The 20,262-nt window shown below is 43.6% G+C and overlaps 1 protein-coding gene across 1 annotated transcript in view; it reads right to left on the reverse strand.

Moving 5' to 3' along the window:
- Nucleotides 1-20,262, reverse strand: part of LOC124775374 — a 607,101-nt gene that overhangs the window by 240,092 nt on the left and 346,747 nt on the right. The window contains exons 66-72 of the mRNA XM_047250212.1: nt 18,540-18,866; nt 16,384-16,692; nt 13,906-14,220; nt 11,160-11,483; nt 10,062-10,070; nt 6,848-7,159; nt 1,880-2,206 (exon numbers count right to left, since the gene is read on the reverse strand). Of these exons, the coding sequence (XP_047106168.1) occupies nt 1,880-2,206; nt 6,848-7,159; nt 10,062-10,070; nt 11,160-11,483; nt 13,906-14,220; nt 16,384-16,692; nt 18,540-18,866 (1,923 nt within the window). The remainder of the gene's footprint in view (nt 1-1,879; nt 2,207-6,847; nt 7,160-10,061; nt 10,071-11,159; nt 11,484-13,905; nt 14,221-16,383; nt 16,693-18,539; nt 18,867-20,262) is intronic.

The raw sequence follows: 20,262 nt of genomic DNA on the forward strand, positions 1-20,262 counted from the left end.
AGCGAGAAATATACTTATTGATACAAACACCTCTTACATTGCAATTTAAGTCTCGTGAATGGAATTGTAACACAAATGTAAAAGGAAATTTGTCTTAATGAAATACTCATGGCAGATTGTTCACTGTTGGCCTAATATCAAAACGGTTGCCAAAACTCAAAGGAACATTCCTAAACTTCATTGTTTCGTTTTACAGTTTACACGAACTGTAAAAAAGTGGATTTCATTCGAAGATACAATTTCGACAGTGGAAGCAACTGAAATAAAAAATAAAATGCAGTCAATAAAACAGAAACCATTTCTAGTGAGTAATATACACTGAGCAACAACTTTCTCGAAACCCCTTCGATTTCTCTCGCTGAGACGCAAAAATGGGAAATCTGGCTTGAATGTGCTTACAACCTCTATAATGGTGTAAAAGCGTGGCGTTCTACGGTTCTTCAAACAGCTAGGTGTCGACACTTGATAAAGAAGAAAAAAAAGGATTGTGAGTTCATGTGAAGTGCAAGGTGGGTAAATGATGTCATATTTTACCAACATTCTGCCCGACGTCACCATGGACGTGTCACACCACGGGAAGGTCGTCACATCCCTCCTCACACGCATCTCACCCATTCTCTTGACGTCTCTGCAAAGGAATTTAGAACCGCAGTCTCAGCGTTGCAATCACGCGGTTTTATTATGGGTAGCCGAGGAAAACATTTTCGACATCGCTGCTCCGAATCGACACGAAAAGGTCTTACAAGGTGTCATGAAAGGCGGGACTGAAGCCACATCTTCCCTTGGGGTGTTCATTTCTACACATTTTACAGTCGAAAACGACGATCTGCAATGTGATGTGTCAACGGATGAAATCACGTTAATTGGGGTTGGAGCCGCACGATGTCTTTCGAGAAGAGTTGAATCGCTGTGGGTTCCAGCAGTGTCAAGGTTTGTCAAGAACATCATCCTCTTGCACATCGCACTGCAAACTACTGTTTTCGACCACAAAATGTGTGGAAATGAACGCCCCAAGGAAAGGGGTGGTTTCAGTCACGCCTTTTATGAGACTTCCAGAGGCCTTTTCATATCGATTCTGAACAGCGGTGTGATCGGAAAGTTTTGTTCGGCTACTTCGGCTGCCCATAAGAAAATCGCGGAATTTCAACGCTGGGCCTCGCGGTTCTGACCTCCGTAGCGGAGAGAGGCGTTAAGAGAAGTGAAATGTGAGTAAAGGGAGGTGTGACGACCTTCCCACGACAAGACACGACCACGGTAGCGTTGGACAGAACTGTGGTGAAAGTGTTGTTCTTTTTTTCTTTTTTTGTGTCGATTCCTAGCTGTTTGATGCACCGCAGAGCCCGAGGGTGACGTTGCAGGGCACCACACTTTTCCACCACTACAGAGGAAGGTTTTAGGTATCTTCGAATCAAATTTCGAACTTCCGTGTCGAAATGGCAAAAATGACATAGTATCAAGAAAATATTTTAATTTTGATGCGCAGTCCATTTCACCGAAGTTACAATTGAAGCTTTGCAACGCGCGTTTGTGTGCTATGTGTGATACCATACAGAAATATCCACATCTTTTATATACGTTGACACTTCGTTTCCTGTAAAACTAAAAGATAAAAACAAGTCACACATATCATGAACAATACTTCCATAAGAATAACTATTAAGTGAGGAATCATCTGAAAAAGAAGTCCTTAATTTGATCCTGACACAATAAAGAAGCCTAATCAGACACAGCAATCCGATAACCCTTAGCTGCAGCATCACAGTTCTCGTGGTAGCTGAAAACGCAGAGATGAAAGAGTGACATATGTAGCAATATGAAACATGAACAGGAACAGCGGTATTACTTGCTGCCTCATTATACAGCCAGCACAAGAGCTTACTTGGAGGAGCGATAGTGCATCCTGAGAAAGGATCACCAATATATCCGGGTAAGCACGTGCAGACAGGCCCGTGATTGACTACCCTGCAGACGGCGAAGGGCCCACAGGAGCCGGGGCACGGGTCCCGGCAGCGCATGCCCTGGCAAGCCAGGTGGGCGGCGCACTGACCGTCGATGGTGCACTCGGGGCGGCAGTTGGGCGCGCGGCCCACGTAGTTGGGCAGGCACGTGCAAGCCGGCCTGCCGCCCACAGATCGACACTGCGAGCTGGGGCCGCACGGCGAGGGCACGCACGGGTCACTGCTCGCAGGCGCCACCACGGCAGGGGCTACACGGGAGCAGCGGCTATCAGCTCTACACTTAGGCTATCACTGGGGGAAGGGGGAGGGGGGGGGGGTTGGAGAGTTACGGCTTTAGGTCGTGGTTGGCGACTTGGTATCACGTGTCACATCGTCAGCGGACTCATCGCAGCAGGATCTTGAAGGGTACAGGTCAATGTAACGAGATTTTATTGGCCTAAGTTGTTGGTGAAATAGGGTTCGGAGAGGTGGTTTGAAGTGGTTAATTTAGAAGCGAAGGACTCAGAACTGTTCATAGAAAATATATACAGGAAAATAAAGGATGACAGCTGTACGAAGGGTGTATTATACAGTGCTACTAAGAAATAGTGTTGTTATGATAAAGCCATTCTTCAAAACGTGAAATACTTATTTATCCAAAAGTCAAACATCATTTTTTTTCTTTATGGCGATTAGTATTTTCTCTATCAATTGACATTACAATTCTACTTGTATTTACATTCAGATTACTGAAGTACACAGTTTCATCAAGCATTACAGGAACAGCGGTTCCTGACACACTTTTTTTCGTATCAAAGCAAAGAAACTTTGAGGTTCCTTACTGTTGTATCAAACAGTTCAGCCGCAGCTCGTTGTGAAGGGCTTCTGAAAATATAATTATCGATTAAATATTTTTGTAAATGTTATTACTACAGTTTTTGAGAAGGCTAATAAGTACTTCACGTTTTCTTCAGTGCAATTAACTAGATGCTATCAGAAGGACAATTATAAATTAGGTATTTTTTAAAGAGCACAAGCTATATTTTTGTCCGAAGTTAGAAACGATGCATCAGAGGAATAAGTAATTTTTCAATTATTGTGAAGGATTTGCATCAACTGGTAGCAAAACCATGAAAGACATTTAGTTTCAAGGCAAATAAATAAATACATAATGGAAGGACGTTAATTATTAATACGAGACTGAGGCATAAGTCTCGCAATAAGATGTTTTCTCAAGGATGATGTGACTAAAATATAACAACAGATATCGAGAAAGTGCCGCTCATATTGTGCGAGAATGACGTTAGAATGTAGTTAAGATGTGTCGCTCAGCTGACAACTACAGATTAGTGGTCAATCAGTATCTGCGTAAGATGAATATCAGCCGTATGAACAACATTCTTATTCCACATTTCCCATGTCGTGAATGATTCTTCTACCTCATTTGATCGTTCACACGATTTTCGTCAGTTTCTCTTACACAATCTGTTGGCTCATAGATACTTGCAATGTAATGGTTTATGTTTGTGGTTTTAGTCACTGTTTCGCGTTCTAGAGTAAGAAACATATTTGCAATTACTTATGCCTCAATCTTCGTATAACAGACGAAAGGAAAGAGAAGGAAGTATTCAGGGAAGGCGATTACTTAATAATTAGCTAATACATACTATTAATGTACAAGAAAGATCATTTAGTCATTTCAGTAATTTAGCAATCAGTTAAAGTATAAAATTTAGGAAGTGCAGCTTCATAGCTTAGGAGCCGAAATAGTAAGAACTTAAATAGTGACATGAAGAATTGTTGTAGGCAACTACTACTCTGTTAATTATATGACTAAGAAGTTTAAAGCTATTAGAACATTTGGAAATACAGATGACTATTATTTGTTTTAGAGTAGTTAAGAAAGAGGTAAGGGAATTTTTAGCAATGGTTTCTAAAGGATTATACGTCATACAACCACACAGAGTATCAGTATAGCAGGCGCATTCGAGATTAATATTGTTGTGAGCCTTATAAATGGAAGTAAATGAAATAGGAGAGAATGGGACATGTAGTAACGCTTTATTTGACGTAAGAATTTCTTCGTTCTTAGGTTCAAGAGGGTCTCTAGTCAGGAAGAGATTTTGGTATAGGTTACGTGAAAAGCAAGATTATTTATCTGTATGACGAGGAGGATGGGTAATTAACAAAGAGAAGTATAAGAGCAATTCTATGCTACGTGGTACCTCGGCGTCTGGTCACATCATTCTGCTTTGCCTCTCGTATTTTTGTCATTGCGTGCGTATGATTAACAGCACCAAGTACTGCCTTGTGTTTGTGTTTCATTTGCCAGTAAACATTTGTTCTAAGACACCCACACGTTCTCGTTCGTCAGAGTTTACAAAGATTTCAATGAATGTATGGAAATTCTATTCTTCTAATACTGAATATTTCTGTTTCAGCATTGTCTTGAAATACTACGGCTTTTCCACAAATCAGTTTCGAAGATTATGTGGATTCGCAATCAGCTGACACAAATTTCACTTCATTTACTGGACGCTACCAAATTACAGATACAACACCATATAAAAACAGAAAGAATTAAGGCAATATACACTTACTAAAAGCTCTCACAAGCTTATATATGCCGGTAGACACCACTTAGAGCGCCACGTATTGTAGACGCCATATCGCTTAAACTGGCTTCACGTTAAAATATAAACAAATACCTTTTACATAACGGAAAAAGCGAAGTTCCTCTTTTCAGTTCGTAAAAAGTACACAGCTCGTCGAATTACTGCAATGCTAGCATCCATTCCATGACAGAACAAAGGATATTCAAACTGGAGGGCAATGATTTTTTTGTTCGGCAAATTGTCGTTAAAACACATTTCAGCGTTCATGTGGATGTCTGCGCATAGGCAGTAGCTTTGTTAGGTGAGGATGGAGCGGCCACAAGAGTTCATCAATGAATAACATGAAACTGTGTTCCGGACCGAGAATAGAACTCGAGACCCTTGCCTAGCGGGCAAGTGATCTACCATCTGAGCTACCCAAGCACGACTTACGACCCGTCCTCATAGCTTCAATTCTCCTACCTTCCAGATTCCACAGAAGCTCTTCTGCGAACCTTGTAGAACTAGCACTCCCGGAAGAAAGGATATTACGGAGACATGGCTTAGCCACAGCCTGGGGGATGTTTTCAGAATGAGATTTTCACTACGAAGTGGAGTGTGTGCAGATATGAAACTTCCTGGCAGGTTAAAACTGTGTGCCGGACCGAGATTCGAACTCGAGACCTTTGCCTTCCGTGGGCAAGGTCCCGAGTTCGAGTCTCAGTCGCGCACACAGATTTAACCTGCTAGGAAGTTTCATATCAGCGCACATTCCGCTGCAGAGTGAAAATCTCAGTCTGGGAAGGAAGAACATGTGTGTATTGTGGGCATTTATAAAAAACTAACACGACAGTATGGCGCTGGAAATTTCGCAAATGTATGTTATCAAAAAATATTTGCCAACTAGTTTGAATAAAATGAGCACAAACCACGAAGTACAGCAAAACATAACTATTGCAATTTATGTTCGGATGTATTGAGATGGAGATGGTTTCCGATGAGCAATGCGACAGGTGATAAAATCGACTTCATCATTGACAATATTCATGTAAAATTATCCTCACCCCGAAGGTAGATGTGAACACCACAATGCTTTACCGGATACGGTCTTAATGAAAGCGTATATCCTTGCTTCCTCCGACTGTTGACCAGACTTGACCAGTCAGTTACAGCAAGACCCATAGTTTAACATGGACTCAGAACCACAGTCTGACTCGTCAGAGGTGAAAGGCGTGATTTGAGACAGAAACATACTATCAGCTGAGGTTTGAACCTCAGAGGACTGGATTTGAAGTTCACACATGCCCGTCGAGCATTATCAAACTAAATTGCAACGAAACAAAGCCAGACTACCAAATGGCTCCACCGCTGTCATAATGACATCAAAAACGAGACGAAGGAGCAGCTGCTCGATGTACTCTAGGATCGTGACAGTACATGCTCTTAGTTTTCTGCAACATACGGCATGGAGACAGGGAATAGGAAAACAACTAAGCATTACATAATTTTTAGACGTTTTTATTAGCAGGAATTAAGCAGTGCCCAGACCTTAAAAGCAGCTGTATGTAAGAGCTTTATTTCAGTAAAAACCATAGTTTCGTTACTGTGGATATTATTTTTTTAGAAAGTAATGTGGTTTTGAGTGATGGCAACCACTTTCTCATTCGATCGCGTCATTTGTATGCACGCCGTTTCCAACAAATCGCTCTATTACAATAAAGATACGAGAGGCGAGGGTTATGAATACGACGTTATTATAAGCGCACTGCACGACTCTGTTTGGGTTCAGTAATTCAATGTTTTAAATACAGCTATAGAGCACTGAAAAATTCGATATTTTATGTAAAAGATAATCACGCTTTATGTGAAGCCAGCTGGTGATTGTGTTGAGAAGAGTTCGAAGTTAAAGTTTTTGAAAAATGAAGCAACAGCAAAGGATCGGATGAGAGGGATTGTTAAATGGAAGAATCTGCTATTGACTTACTGCTGTTTTATGAAACCGCCGCTGGTAGACGTAACCTCTTTTCGTCCTGAAAGTGTTTGGTGGCATGGCGTGTTTGTCTGGTTTCCAGCTTCCAGCTGGTGACTAAAAGATACGGGAGGCAAACGATGAGTATGACGTTACAAGCAGAACAATGCACGACTCTGACTAGGATCCGGCTGAAAATACGACACACGTAGCATAAATTACCATACCGGGAAAGCCTAAGCGGTCATAACTTGGTTGTATGACGCTATATCGGGAGAAGGGGGAGGGGAGAATGAAGGAAAGGTTGAGATAGCGTTTCCTGGGAGGGGTCAATGCGGGGCGCTTACTTTGAGGTCTGACGCAGCGAACGAAAGGGTCTCCTGTGTAGCCTGGAGCACAGCTGCAGACGGGGCTGTGGTTGACGACAAGGCAACGCGCATTGCGGCCGCAGGTGCCGGGGCAGGGATCAACGCAGCGCTGCGCGACGCACGCCCTGTTGAGCGCGCACTCGGCGCTGACGACGCACTCGGGCCGGCAGTTGGGCGGCGTGTTAACGCAGCCCGGCCTGCAGCTGCAAACGGCGTGCCCGTCCACGACGCGGCACTTGCTGTGCGGACCACAAGTCCCGGCCGCGCACGGGTCGCGGGGAGCCGGCGGCGCTGCGGGCCGCATCGTGTTAGGGCAAAGGCGGGGTCAACTCTGTCTCGTCTGGGAGCTACCGGGGGATCGGCAAATGTCAAAGCGTCAGCGTCGCATCTCACGTTAACACCAACGGCAATACTATCACTGACTCTCAGTTAGTGATTCTTCACTTCCATTACGTACTTACTGTGTGGAATGGATAAACGTACCACGATGTCCACTCGCAGTTTTTTCGACGTTATGTATCGTACTCAACATTTCTGTGAACCAGAAGGACGAAGGTATCGAAACACGGAAATCTCCTACAGATTTAGTCTAGGAAACTGTGGGGTGTAGTTTGAGGTTTTGTATAATTCTCATTCCGGGCACAAAACAATTGAGAACACTGATTATGACAGTCCGCATTATAAACACTAGGAGGGAATGTAAACTTCACGGTCTGTTAAGAAATCGAAACACAAGCCACGAAAGCTTTGCAAGGATCCTGTTTTGAGGATTAACTATTTTCCCCTAGTATGCAGATATCTTGAATACTATCATGCGAACTACAAGGCGGCTAAGAAACGAATTTATTTTGAGTAGATGGCGCATTCCATTTCGTAGTTCAGTTGTAGGTATGTTTCCCAACAGTAATTGAAAGACTGACACCCAGCTAGACAATATTTTAATTGCAACAAGGTCCAAAATAAACTGTTTGAAAGTCAATAATCCTCCGCGCTGGGTGTCGTAATCATTCTTTTACTTTATCTTTTCCATCACACAGTTTCAGCTGTGTAGGTATACTCAAGTGAATTATAGAACCTTTCAAACTGGCATATTCGTGTTACAGTCAAAACACAAATATGTTCTTTTGACAGATCATACCATACGCTTGAGGATGGATACAGGCTGAGACTGTGTAGCGGAAAAGACAAAGTAAGAGAATGTTCTAATCCAAGTTACAGCAGAGAGTACGGCAGATTGTTGTCATTCTTGAAACTAGACGACAACGACATGCTTACACCAGAAAAATCTGAAGCGGTAATCAGGAAATGAACCCTAGACGTCCCTGTCAATAAAGAATCTCGACCACTAGAGCATTGAGTCAGTCCACACACTATTTATATCCTCATTAATTTACAGATTGTCATCTACTTACAGCTTAAATAAATTGGTGAAATAACAGCGAGTTCCTCTCGCGCAATATAACGAACGCTTTCAACGATTTTAAACATGTTTAGCGTGTGGACCAAACAATACTGTGATTCGGTTACAAATTCAATAGGCGGCCATGTCTTTACACGACGTCAGTATCAACAGCAAAGTATCTTACACGGGCATTATAGCATGTGAGACTGATTTAAGAATTTCGGCCTTTTCCAGTGCTGCCAAGGTGTTGTAAATGCATACAGAGAATACGAAATGTCGCGTGCTTGTATGCGGACCAGTGGAAGCACACTCTCAAGGTGGTCGAGAACACCACTATGGTACTGTTATTATGAGCTGAGTGAAAAAAAAAAAAATGGTTCCGGTTCTGCAAAGCATTTCCTCATGCATCAGGATGCATTCCGAAATACCTTGAACTATTCGAAGACTATCACTCATTTCCCTATATTTGGTTTACACGCATATTTAGCTGACAGGCAAAGCAAACTGCAGGACATGTTTTGTGCACTCATGCTGGGTTCTTACAAAAGATGCATGTCTTAAAGAAACGAGAAAGCATAGAAAGGACACTAAACGCTTCGTGCGGTGGCCAAGGGTAACTAGTATGTTGCACGTATCCATTCCAGACACAGCTCTCGCAATGTTCAGTAAAATTAACAGAAATTAGTCGGTTTGCGTGTAGTTCTTATGTGCTGACCGACATAAACAGTTGCTGATCTAAGGAGCAACGCCACAATGTCAATTGAGCTACAACTAAAGACAGCTCTCAAAACAAGAGAGCGGGAAACTCAATAATCGATGTAAATGTCTTACGACGTTTAACAGCGAGAGTGGTTAACATTTGCCTTTCTCCCCGTTAGCGTTCAGACGATTTACTGGATAATTAGTGCGGTAGTAAGTGGGTTTTATGGAGCAGTGGTTGAAAGGATAGTTTAGGAAAGATGTAAGATGTACAGATTTCAACATTAAAAGGAAATCAAGATACATAAGAATTAAGCAGCAAAGTTTAATCTATTTGTGAAGATATTAATAATATGGAAAATAGTGCTGTTATTGTATTCACAGATTTACAGATTTACAGACTGTACAGCAGTTTACGTATTATCTTAAGCACTGAGTGCAGTATTAGCGTAGATGATATTAAAATATTATAAAGTTTTTGAAATGCTGTATCTAGAAATTTTAATTTGCGAGACAGTGTGGTTTCTAAAAGTAGATGCAATTGTTAACAATTAGGTAATTAATTGGCAAACTGAAGTAAGAACTACAATAAGAATGAAGATAATAAATAGCTACAGTTACAGGTAAGAGCTAGAACTTTTTACAGTAAGGACAGATTTACAAGAAACGACACCCTAGCACTGTGGACTACAGCTTTGAAAACAGGAGTACACAAGTGTGTTTACCACGAATGATAGATCCCTTAAAATGCGTTTTAGAAAATCAGACAGAGTGCGCAGGATAAACATATAAGCACAGTTTGCAAATCTCTGTAACTTTTCTCGCACTTATACATGTTACAGTTGTTACTGACCATCTCGAGCGTGAGAAACACACCTATTTTGAATGGCTGTATTCATGTTCTTTGACGCAGCCGGTGCGAGATGACATTGGATTGGTTTGTTGTTACTAATCTTAGTAATAACAAGGCACATTTTCGAGTCCCTTTGAGTAAGTCAAAAACTATTCAAATAAAATACTAACAGTTTAAGAATTATGTGTTATGTGGATTAACTGATTCTTTCTTCCTATGCAAACAATTTGAAGTTGAACAATATTGTACTATTGCCATGTCAGGGCACTGACCAATCGGCAGTTAAAAGAGAATATGCGCCCTTGTAAAATAAGATGTGTTGTTTTAAGTACATACAAGAATGACAAAAAAAGGGCGGAACGCTGATGGTCAATAACCCCCTTTTTCTTCAAAAAGACAGACCACATATGGCCGACAGATAATATTCCAGCAGCCAGCTGATCATCACAAATATTCCATATATCTGATGCAGAGCAATTGCTATTGTGATGGTCAACAGAGTACATGATCGTCATCTATCGTTCATATACGCTGTTTAATTTTTTTTAAATCTGTCCATCAGTGTTTCGTCTTTTGATTTTTTCTTCTCGTACGCACCTGGATTAACGTATAGCCTATCATTTTTCAAGGGGTCGTATACTCTTTTTGCTTGTAGATGGGGCAAGTTCCGAAATTGCGTTAGTATATTACTTTACAACCCCCAATGAATAAAATGATTTTTTTGTATTGAAAATGGAGCTATGATGTTATGAATCTACTATGCAAAATAAAAATATTTCGTAACTCTGACTTGACTTTCTTTTCTCTCATGTTTGTAGATCCAGGATTTATGCTAACTTCTGTCTTAATAGCAATATGCGTTATTAACTTTCTTTTCCTTTCTGTGTTATTGATTACTTAAGTAAGAGTCAGTCTGGAACATTATATCGTAAACCGTTGATGGACAGACATTGTCTACTGCTGTGCCTTCTCGGTCTCTAGCGTGTCTAGAAAGAAATAGTGATGTTTCCTATAGGACGAAGTATTCCATATGTCACTGCAGAATGTCCCAACATACCACGATACCAGAGTCGTTACCATCGACACGTTAAATGGGAAATATCTTACCCCTCCATATAGCCGACAAAACATTATGTGCGTTCGGAGCTTCTCGGAGCAGTAACCTCGACAAGTCAAAAAACTTCCTGGGAGCGTGACCATTATTTACGTCATCGAAAGTTGTTAATGCCTCTACATACTGACATTTTAGTCGAGGTGAATGATAAGGTTAGGAGCTGCAGCCCACAACACTAAGGGGTGCGAAACAGGGCAGGTGGTGTAGAGGTTAGCAAGCTTACTGGCAGGTATCGGAAAACATGATCGGGTAGCGTCTCCAGTGAAGCCGGCGGGGCAGCCACAGGTGGGCACGTGGTTGGCGACGAGGCAGAGGGCGCGCACGCCGCACGTGCCGGGACACGGGTCCCGGCAGCGGTTGGCGGTGCAGGCGAGGTGCCGCGGGCAGTCTGACGACAGCACGCACTCGGGCCTGCAGCCCGCATAAGGGTCGCCGTGGTAGCCGGGTCGGCACGAGCACGCGCCCGCGCCGCGCCGCTCGCGGCACTCGGCGTTCGGCCCGCACGGCGACGGCTGGCACGGCCGGCGCGGCGCTTCCACCGCCACCACTGCCACAACGCAACACCGGCTCACACACAGCGACCTCACGTGTTGCCACCACCGACACCGTCTCACGTCCCACAAGGAAGCGATCTTCATACTAGTTCAAGTTTGTTTCATTTATAAAGAAGTTTTGTTACAGTTTTAATCAGTTGTAAGGAGTTTTGCTCAACTATCAAACATTGCAAGTTGCTGGCGTTTGTGGAGCATCATACCGCAAAACGTAACATGTTTCAACTACTAGTGAAAGGACACTCTTCACACTTTATTGTTTTTCTGTCACCGCTGTTCATCCAGGTGCCCCACCTAACTCCGACATCTGCAGGAACTACGAGGGCCATTCGGGAAGTAAGGTCCGATTGGTCGCGAAATGGAAACCACTGAGAAAATAAAAAAATGTGTTATTTGCAACAGTTAGCTACTTCTTCCAGCTATTTCCCTACATAGTCGCTGCCCCAACTTAGATATCTGTCGTAGCGTCGTACCAACTTTCCAATACCCTCATAGCAGAAGGCAGCCGCCTGTGCTTTCCGCCAAATCTCTACGCTGTTCTATAGCTCGTTGTCTGTACCAAAATGTCGTCTTCATAGTCAGCGGCTCACAGAGATGAAACACAGGGGAAGCCAATTACAGGTTGTATTGTGGCTGATCGAACATTTCCCATAGAAAACGCTACAGGAGTATCTTCATTGCCATTGCAGAGTGCGGCCGAGACGAAGAAGGAAACGTGTGACAGTTATGTTATGTGGGTTGCATGACATCAGGCGAAATCTCTCACAAGGCCCTCATACTTGGCGGGAAACACTATTTTCAAGGTACCCCCGAGCTCACTGTGTGCTCAGAACTGAAAACAGCGACATGACGTGATCGACAGACCTACTAGAGACATTGCTCAACATATCTGTGCAAAGCTTCATCGGATTTTTACTAGGGTTTCCATTTTGCGCCCGACCGGCTTTTACTTTCCGAACAGCTCTCATATATTGACTCGACAAGCCCTGTCTCTTTAGGGTACCGAAACGCATTTCAATGATATGTTCTAAAAATACAATGGTCACTAACATTTTTAAATATTTATTTGCACCAAAATGGTAGACCTATTGACACAAATCTAGTGATACAACTTGGATCTAATAAGAAATTATAGAGTAAAAAACAGATTTCATATGGGAACTTTTGTATATTTGCTGCTACTGTTTGAATAGAAGCTCACTTGGACTTTTACACAACTCTCCGCAGAAACTAGAGACGCATCTGCAAATTGTTGCGTTTGGTATGTAAGACGTCGCCGTAACCATACAGTGTGATTCAGCTGCTCATACCCATTGATTTTATGCAACCCGCAGCGCCTTCAAATACCACAAGCAAGATTTTCATATTCTCTCGCTCGCTTCGTGGAAAGTGTTTGTCCTACAGAAAAAATGAACAGGATCTTTTTGTAGAATATTTAATATAGTTTACTTTGTACTCGGAAACGTTTTCGCTAGAGGCCATAGCTTTCGAATTATTAAAGAAAAACGTACAACAGTGGTCTTGAAGCGTGATTTTCTTGAATAACTCGACAATCGTCGCCTCCAGCGAAAACGTAACCCAGTACAAAATTTAACTACATTAAATTTCCTACAAAAAAATTCCTGTCCCTTGTTTTCTGTGGGACTAAACTCTGTTTGTAGCGTTGGGCTGCATAAAACCTATTGGTAGAGGAGCTGATTCACCCTGTATATTCCAGGTGAATGAACTGTAACTGACTATTGGTGGTCCATATTCAACACTATAGAGTTGTCTCCAATCACTCATGATTTTTTTTTTATTTTAGTACACACCAGATGTGTCAGTTACCAATACGAAATAATTTTACTTTCTCGTTGGATGGAATAGGATGTTTCATGTCCTGTGTACAATGACACCTTTTTATTCTTTTAATTTTTTGTATGAGGCGACTTGCAAAATTAGTAAGTGTAAAGGACTTGCTAAGTATTCAAGGGAAACCAATTTCCATCTGTACCTCATCTAATTCTCCAGCTGCTCCGTTCCAGAAGATAAAAGAAGCTACTTAAAAGTATGTCACGAAACGAAAAATGTATTCCAGTTGGTATATCCTTATTGTACCTCAGCCGCTTGCAGCGGACAGTTTTAACAGCACAATATCCGCCTGCTCAGTACCAAAAATAATACTTACCTACTGTACACGAACAACTGAAACCTGAATTACCATAGCTTTCCAAGTACACATTCTGAATGGACATAAAGGCGCTCTCCCTTTTCGGTTAGAAGAACGCAATGTTACAATAGCTTCAAGTGAGCGAAGTTCACTGACTCCGGACAGATGCTGGAAGTTAGACGCTCAGGCTGAAACAAGTGGCACTGCACACGGTGACCGACAAGCACATGTCGTGGAGCAGGGCTGGATGCGGCGGCGCGCGGTCCTACCTTGTACGGGGTTGCAGCCGGAGAAGGGGTCGCCCTCGAAGCCGGGCAGACAGGAGCAGACGGGCTGGTGCGCGCGCACCTCGCAGCGCGCGTTGAAGCCGCAGGAGCCGGCGCAGGGGTCGCGGCAGCGCGCGCGCACGCACGCCAGCGTGGCGGGGCAGTCTTCGTGGATGACGCACTCCGGCCGGCAAGAGGGCGGTGTGCCCAGCATACCGGGCGAGCAGCTGCACACGGCGCGCTCTCCAGACACTCGGCACTCAGCGTTCGGACCGCACGGTGACGGCACACACGGGTTCTGCGATACCATCTCCGGCCCTGCAATCGCCGATAAGGCGTCACACCCTTCTCCGCGTTTATTCTGTCCCAAATGCCTACTCGCGCTACTACGACTTCACCTACACATTATGGTGTGTGGCGGAGGTTGCTCTCGGAACCCCTTCCCACTTCCATCAGCGAATGACGCGTACGAAGGATAACTGAAGGTAAACCTCCATAACTACATTACTAAAAGTGCACGGTAACCCGGTACCAGTTGCAGGTCTAACTGATCCCAGGACCAACAAAAATTTGAGTTTCTAAATTTCATATAATTGGTGATAGAACTTGAAATGCTGTCATAATACGCTCATTGAGAGGTATAAGCTTATATTAACACAGTACAGCAAGCACTACAGTTAGAAATTGGGTATGTGTCCTGAAGCAACATAGCTCACACAAACCGTTTCTTCCAAATTTTTTCTTGCTGACGCCCCTCACAAATGATGGAATGAAAAAAAAAAAAAATATCGCTTACTACATACTCGTTGTTCATGCAATAAAATTTCAGCATCAGGCAAAATGCTTTAATTTGTTACATATTACTCTACTCGCAACACATTTTGCAGCCAGTATCCACATATACCACTGAATATACCTAAAAATTATATAATTGTACGACATATAGTTCAGGAGAACGCTGAGATACGTGAAAAACTGTAGTTTGCTTTAAAAGGAGCGAAAATCACCATGACTATACTCACCCAGTATTTCAGAATGAGAGGACCTTTTCTGAACTTTCTCTTACATGCTTGACGTCAAATATATAATAAATTTACTTACTTGTAAACTCATTGGACGTTCAGAAATATTTTATACATGGGAGTTCAAGTCTTTAAAGTATAGGGGGTTTACAGGCGAGGCCTAATTTCTTTGATTCTCTAGTAGTGGTCATTTCGTGAGACATGTGTGGGAGGAATTAATATGTTGCCCAAATCTTCCTGAACGTAAGACAACATATCTGCTTCTCAAATTTTCGGATGAATTCTTTGGAAATGCGAAATGCAATTTCTTTAAGTTGTGCTACGTTAACGCAAACAAATTTTTATAATTGTATTAAAATGTTTCGATACATTATTAAAATCGTTGGCATCTATGGCACGTTAAAAGTTGGAATGACGGCTAGTTATGTTGGGGGAGAGGGGAGAGGAGAAAGATGATGCGACAGTAAAAGACTGATACCTCCATCCCTGCCCCCTCCCCCCCCCCAACACTTACACTAAAAAAATAATCCTGGATCTGTCCTGCTCCGTGACCGTCTCGCTCTTATTACACAAACCCATGGCGAAGTGTACCATACTTCTTGAATCTTTCCTGTCTATTCTATTAATCCTGGCTGGTAATGGTACCCTTCACTGATGATCTTCAAAGCTAGAGGATTCTGTTTCGCACTTTTGTCTCCTATTTGCTGTGAGGTCTCGAAAATTGAAAGCATTACTTTTTTGTAATAAATAAACTTTGTTATGGCTGATGGGTTATCATTACATTACTTTTGTGTAATAAATAAACTTTGTTATGGCTGATGAGTTATCATTACAATTTTTTTTTAAATTTGTGGTAAGTTCTTATGGGACCAAACTACTGAAGTCATCGGTCCCTGGGCTTACACAGAACTTAATATAACTTAAACTAACTTACGCTAAAGATAACACATTCACCGATGCCCGAAGGACCCGAACCTCCGACGGGGGGAGCCGCGCGAACTGTAGCAAGGCGACCTAGACCGCGCGGCGTTATCATGGGACTGATCCTTACAATTCATATACAAAAAAGAAGGGATTGTGCATTTCTTGATGTTTAGCGTTCATCTATGCTCATGTCTCTATTCTAATATGAGAATATATGCAATCATGCCTCGATTGAAACAACTTTGACATTTCAGCAAATTGAGTGGCAGGGCCAAACATTAGCTAATTGTACTTCTTTCTCAAGCACCAGTGCTCCCTATGTTTTAGTTTTGTAGGTGCATGCAGATTTTTGTGAAGTTTTCGTGGCTGCGCTCCGAGAGGACTGCCAATCTGTCAATAATAGGAAAGTTACCCTGACCGAGATGAAAATGTGACAGAAACGTGAACCTAGACTGGCTACAGCAAGGTTTGTAATAACTTTTCCGAGAGTTCTAGTACTGAAACTTGAAATATGAGTGCCGCAGAACACACTTACCTTTAGCCACGTTGCAGATGGTGAACGGATCTCCAGTGTACTCAGGCGCACAGGAGCATATGGGATTGTGGTTGATGACCTGGCATCGTGCGTTAAGGCCGCAGGTCCCTGGGCACGGGTCGACGCACTTGCGATTGATACACGCTTTGTTTTGGGCGCACTCAGAGCTGACGACGCATTCGGGTCTACAGGAAGGCGGTGATCCCAGGAAGCCCTGCTGGCAGGAGCACACCGCGTGTCCAGACACAGTGCGGCACACGCTGTTCGGTCCACAAGGCGACGGTTGGCACGGATCGGTCACAATCACCGCTGTACAAAAAAAGACCATCTCTTAGCTGGGCAGGTGACGTAGGAAGTAATGAGATGTTTAGACGGGAACTGCTGGAAACAGTTTGCAAACTGAACGACGGGTTGCCGAAAGAGGCGATAGTTATCCATAATTTTAACGGGGAAAGGAACACTGGCTATAGTAGATATACAGAGTCACAATTCATGTTACACACTCCTAGAGATTGTAGAGGGAACTTAGTAGATCTAGTTTTACAAAGGAACCCATGTCCGGAAACGTCACCCGAAGACGCTACAGAGCGTCGAAATTATAGGCGCCGGTGCCTGTAAATTTACGAGGGTTGTAACTTTAATAGTGGCAACTATTTATTTGCAGCTCGCACAAAACAGACACGTGTTTCAAAGTTTTATTGACCTTCAAAGTAGACACCATCATTGTGTATAACCCGTTGCCAGCGATGTGGAAGTCGTAGGATACTCTTAGGAGTGTTGACAATTCGAGCGACGCCGTCTATTGCCCGACGAATTTGTAGCAGTCCTGAAGCGAATGCCGTGAAGTGTTTCCTTCAGTTTAGAAATCGAGGGCTTAAGTCAGGGGAGTGCAGTAGGTGGTATAGCACTTAGCAGCCCCTTCAGTCAAACAAATCAGTAACAGCTTGCACTGTAGGTGCTTGAGCATTTTCCTGCAAAATGATGGTCAGGTCCTGCAGAAAGTGTCATCACTTCTGTCTCTAAGCTGGTCGTAGGTTATGTTCCAAAAATGAACAGTAAAACTTTGAAACACGTATCTATTTTGTACGAGCTGTAAACAAATAGTAGCCACTATTAAAGTTCCAACCCTCGTATGTAGGGTAATTCCGTGATGACGTTACAAGCTCTCTAGGATGATGGAGAAGGATAAAAATATCAATTTGAGGTAAGAGTCCCTGTACTGGAAACGAACGATTTGAAAGTTATAAGCGAAAACCGTTCTGATACCACTGACAGTGCAATACATGTACAGGCACTGTAGCTGCTAAGACTGTAGTGTAGGCAACTTTGAGAGGTGGTAGTATGGACCAAAGCAAGGAAAAAATGTCCCGTAAACATGTGCTATAAAATGCATATTTGAGGAGTTATAAGTACTTGTTCGTCTTTGCAACTATGAAACACATCCCCTCTATTGAACAAAAGTTCGTGAGCATTTTAGAACCCATGTTTACTGGACTTTTTATCTTTGTTTTGATCGATACAACTATCTCTGAAAGTTGTCTACCCTACAGTCTTAGCATGTATTCCACTGTCAGAGGTATCAGAACGGTTTTCGCCAATAGCCGTCGACTCGTTCGTTTCCGGTACGGGACCTTTACCTCAAATTGATACATTTATCCTTCTCCATCATCCTAGAAAGTTTGTTACGGAATCACTCTACACACATTTACAGGCACCGGCGCCTGTAACTTCGACGCTCTGTAGCGTCGTTGGATGACGTTTCTGGACACGAGTTCCTATGTGAAACTTTATCTGCTAAGTCTCCTCGGCAACCTCTAGAAATGTGGTGCATGAATTGAAAACAAAATCTATAGAAGAGGAAAGACTAAGACTTGGTGTAAGGAAGTGCACGGAAAGTTTTAACATTCCGTCTTAGAGCAGGTGATAAGAGGGAAATCACAGGCTCCACAAAAGGGAAGAATGGAGACGGCAATGTGTCGTGATCCGTTGAAACGAACCATCCCAGCATCCTCCGTTGTAGATTGTAGGATGTAGCTGTTAGATAGAGATAAACGTATTTGCAGTTCATTGGCAGATATAAGCATTTGAAGACCGCTGTCGGGGTGCTGTCACTTGTTGAGTGGATAGACGTTAGAAATGAAGCTTGGAATACTCACGAGTGGTGGTCTCGACCCTGCAGGCGCTGAAGGGGTCGCCCTTGAGCCCTGGCGGGCAGCTGCAGACGGCGACGTGGTTGACGACGTCGCAGCGCGCGCCGGCGCCGCACAGCCCCTGGCAGGGGTCGCGGCAGTGCTTGTTGACGCAAGCGAGGTGCGCCGCGCAGTCCGAGTTGATGACGCACTCGGGCCGACAGCCCGTGCCGTAAGCGTCGCCGATGTTGGGCGGGATACACGTGCAGCGCGCAGCGCCGTTCTGCGACGAGCACTGCGCGTTTACGCCGCACGGGTTCGGCATGCACGGGTCCATCGGGATGTCCACAGGCTCTGTGTACCATAACGCTACATGCAACGAGTGTAAACAACCGCAGCACAATTCCAAAACATCATACGTACATTCAGATATCTTCACCAGACAAAACATTAGCACCCCATTAAAAGCGAAAACTGGTCGCTTTGGGGCGCCGTAGACGATGTATCACTGGTATCACGAGGTTACATGATCCTTCACAAACAACGTAAGCCACGGCAGTGAAATGGTGTGTCTGTTCGAGTTAGTTCATCGGTGTCATCGCATTAAGGAGGGTCAGCGTGGATACGTGATGGGATAACAGAAAGCAGCCAACGTTTACGAGGAATGGTGTATCACTCACAGTCACATAATTCGCAAAAGAACAGTGATTGTATAAGGCGCGATCAAAAAGTTTCCATCCGAGGGCGTTGCTGCAACGTATTTACAACGTAGCGCGACTATTAATGGCTTTGAGCACTATGGGACTTAACATCTGCGGTCATCAGTCCCCTAGAATTTACAACTACTTAAACCTAACTAACCTAAGTACATCACACACATCCATGCCCAAGGCAGGATTCGGTCACGCGGTTCCAGACTGAAGCGCCTAGAACCGCTCGGCCATACCGGCCGACAGCGCGACTCTGATGCGCGTATATGACCACCGACATGTAGGCAAGGGATCAGTATGGCATTCGGGTCTTTCCGACGTGCGTGCGGAAAATGTGGGGACGTGAAGTATGGCGACGTTTTTACCAAATGCGTCCAAACAGGACCAACGTGATGTTATTCTTTCCTACGACGCTGAAGGACAAACACCGGGAAACATCCAGCGTAGAGGGAAGAATGTGTATCGGGCAGCATATCTGTCAAACCCACTGTTGTAGAATGGTGCTCCAAGTGTGCTGCTGCTTCATGATGACGCGCTTCCCTATATCGCAAACGACGTAACACAGAAATTACGCCAACTCAAGTGCGAAACATTCGAGCACGCGCCCTATTGTCCTGATCTCTACTCATGGAACTATCCGTCCATTAAAAAAGTGCTTGAAGGGTCGACGAGTCCTGTTAGACGAGGATGTGCAGCAGACAGTTGCGGACTTCTTCACGGATTGGGACACAGTGATTTACCAAATGGACATCTTCGACCTTGTGCGTCGCTGGAATGACTGCCTCAATGCTAAAGGCTGTTCTGCCTAAGTTGCATACCGGTTCTGGACTGTGCAGCCTTAGAACAAAAACTTTTTGATCCGCTCTTATTAAAAGATCCCAACCAACAAGGGAGCTCGGACCAGCGATGAATGTCATTTCTTATCAATGAAAATCGGTTTCAAACACGACAGGAACTAGCACTGTAGGTGACTACAGGTCCACTCAACCAGTTACTGAGCGAAAATTACTAAGGGAATGGAATGAGACATTCGGAGTCGG

This window comes from Schistocerca piceifrons, chromosome 1 (assembly GCF_021461385.2).
Source record: "Schistocerca piceifrons isolate TAMUIC-IGC-003096 chromosome 1, iqSchPice1.1, whole genome shotgun sequence".
Lineage (NCBI taxonomy): Eukaryota > Metazoa > Arthropoda > Insecta > Orthoptera > Acrididae > Schistocerca > Schistocerca piceifrons.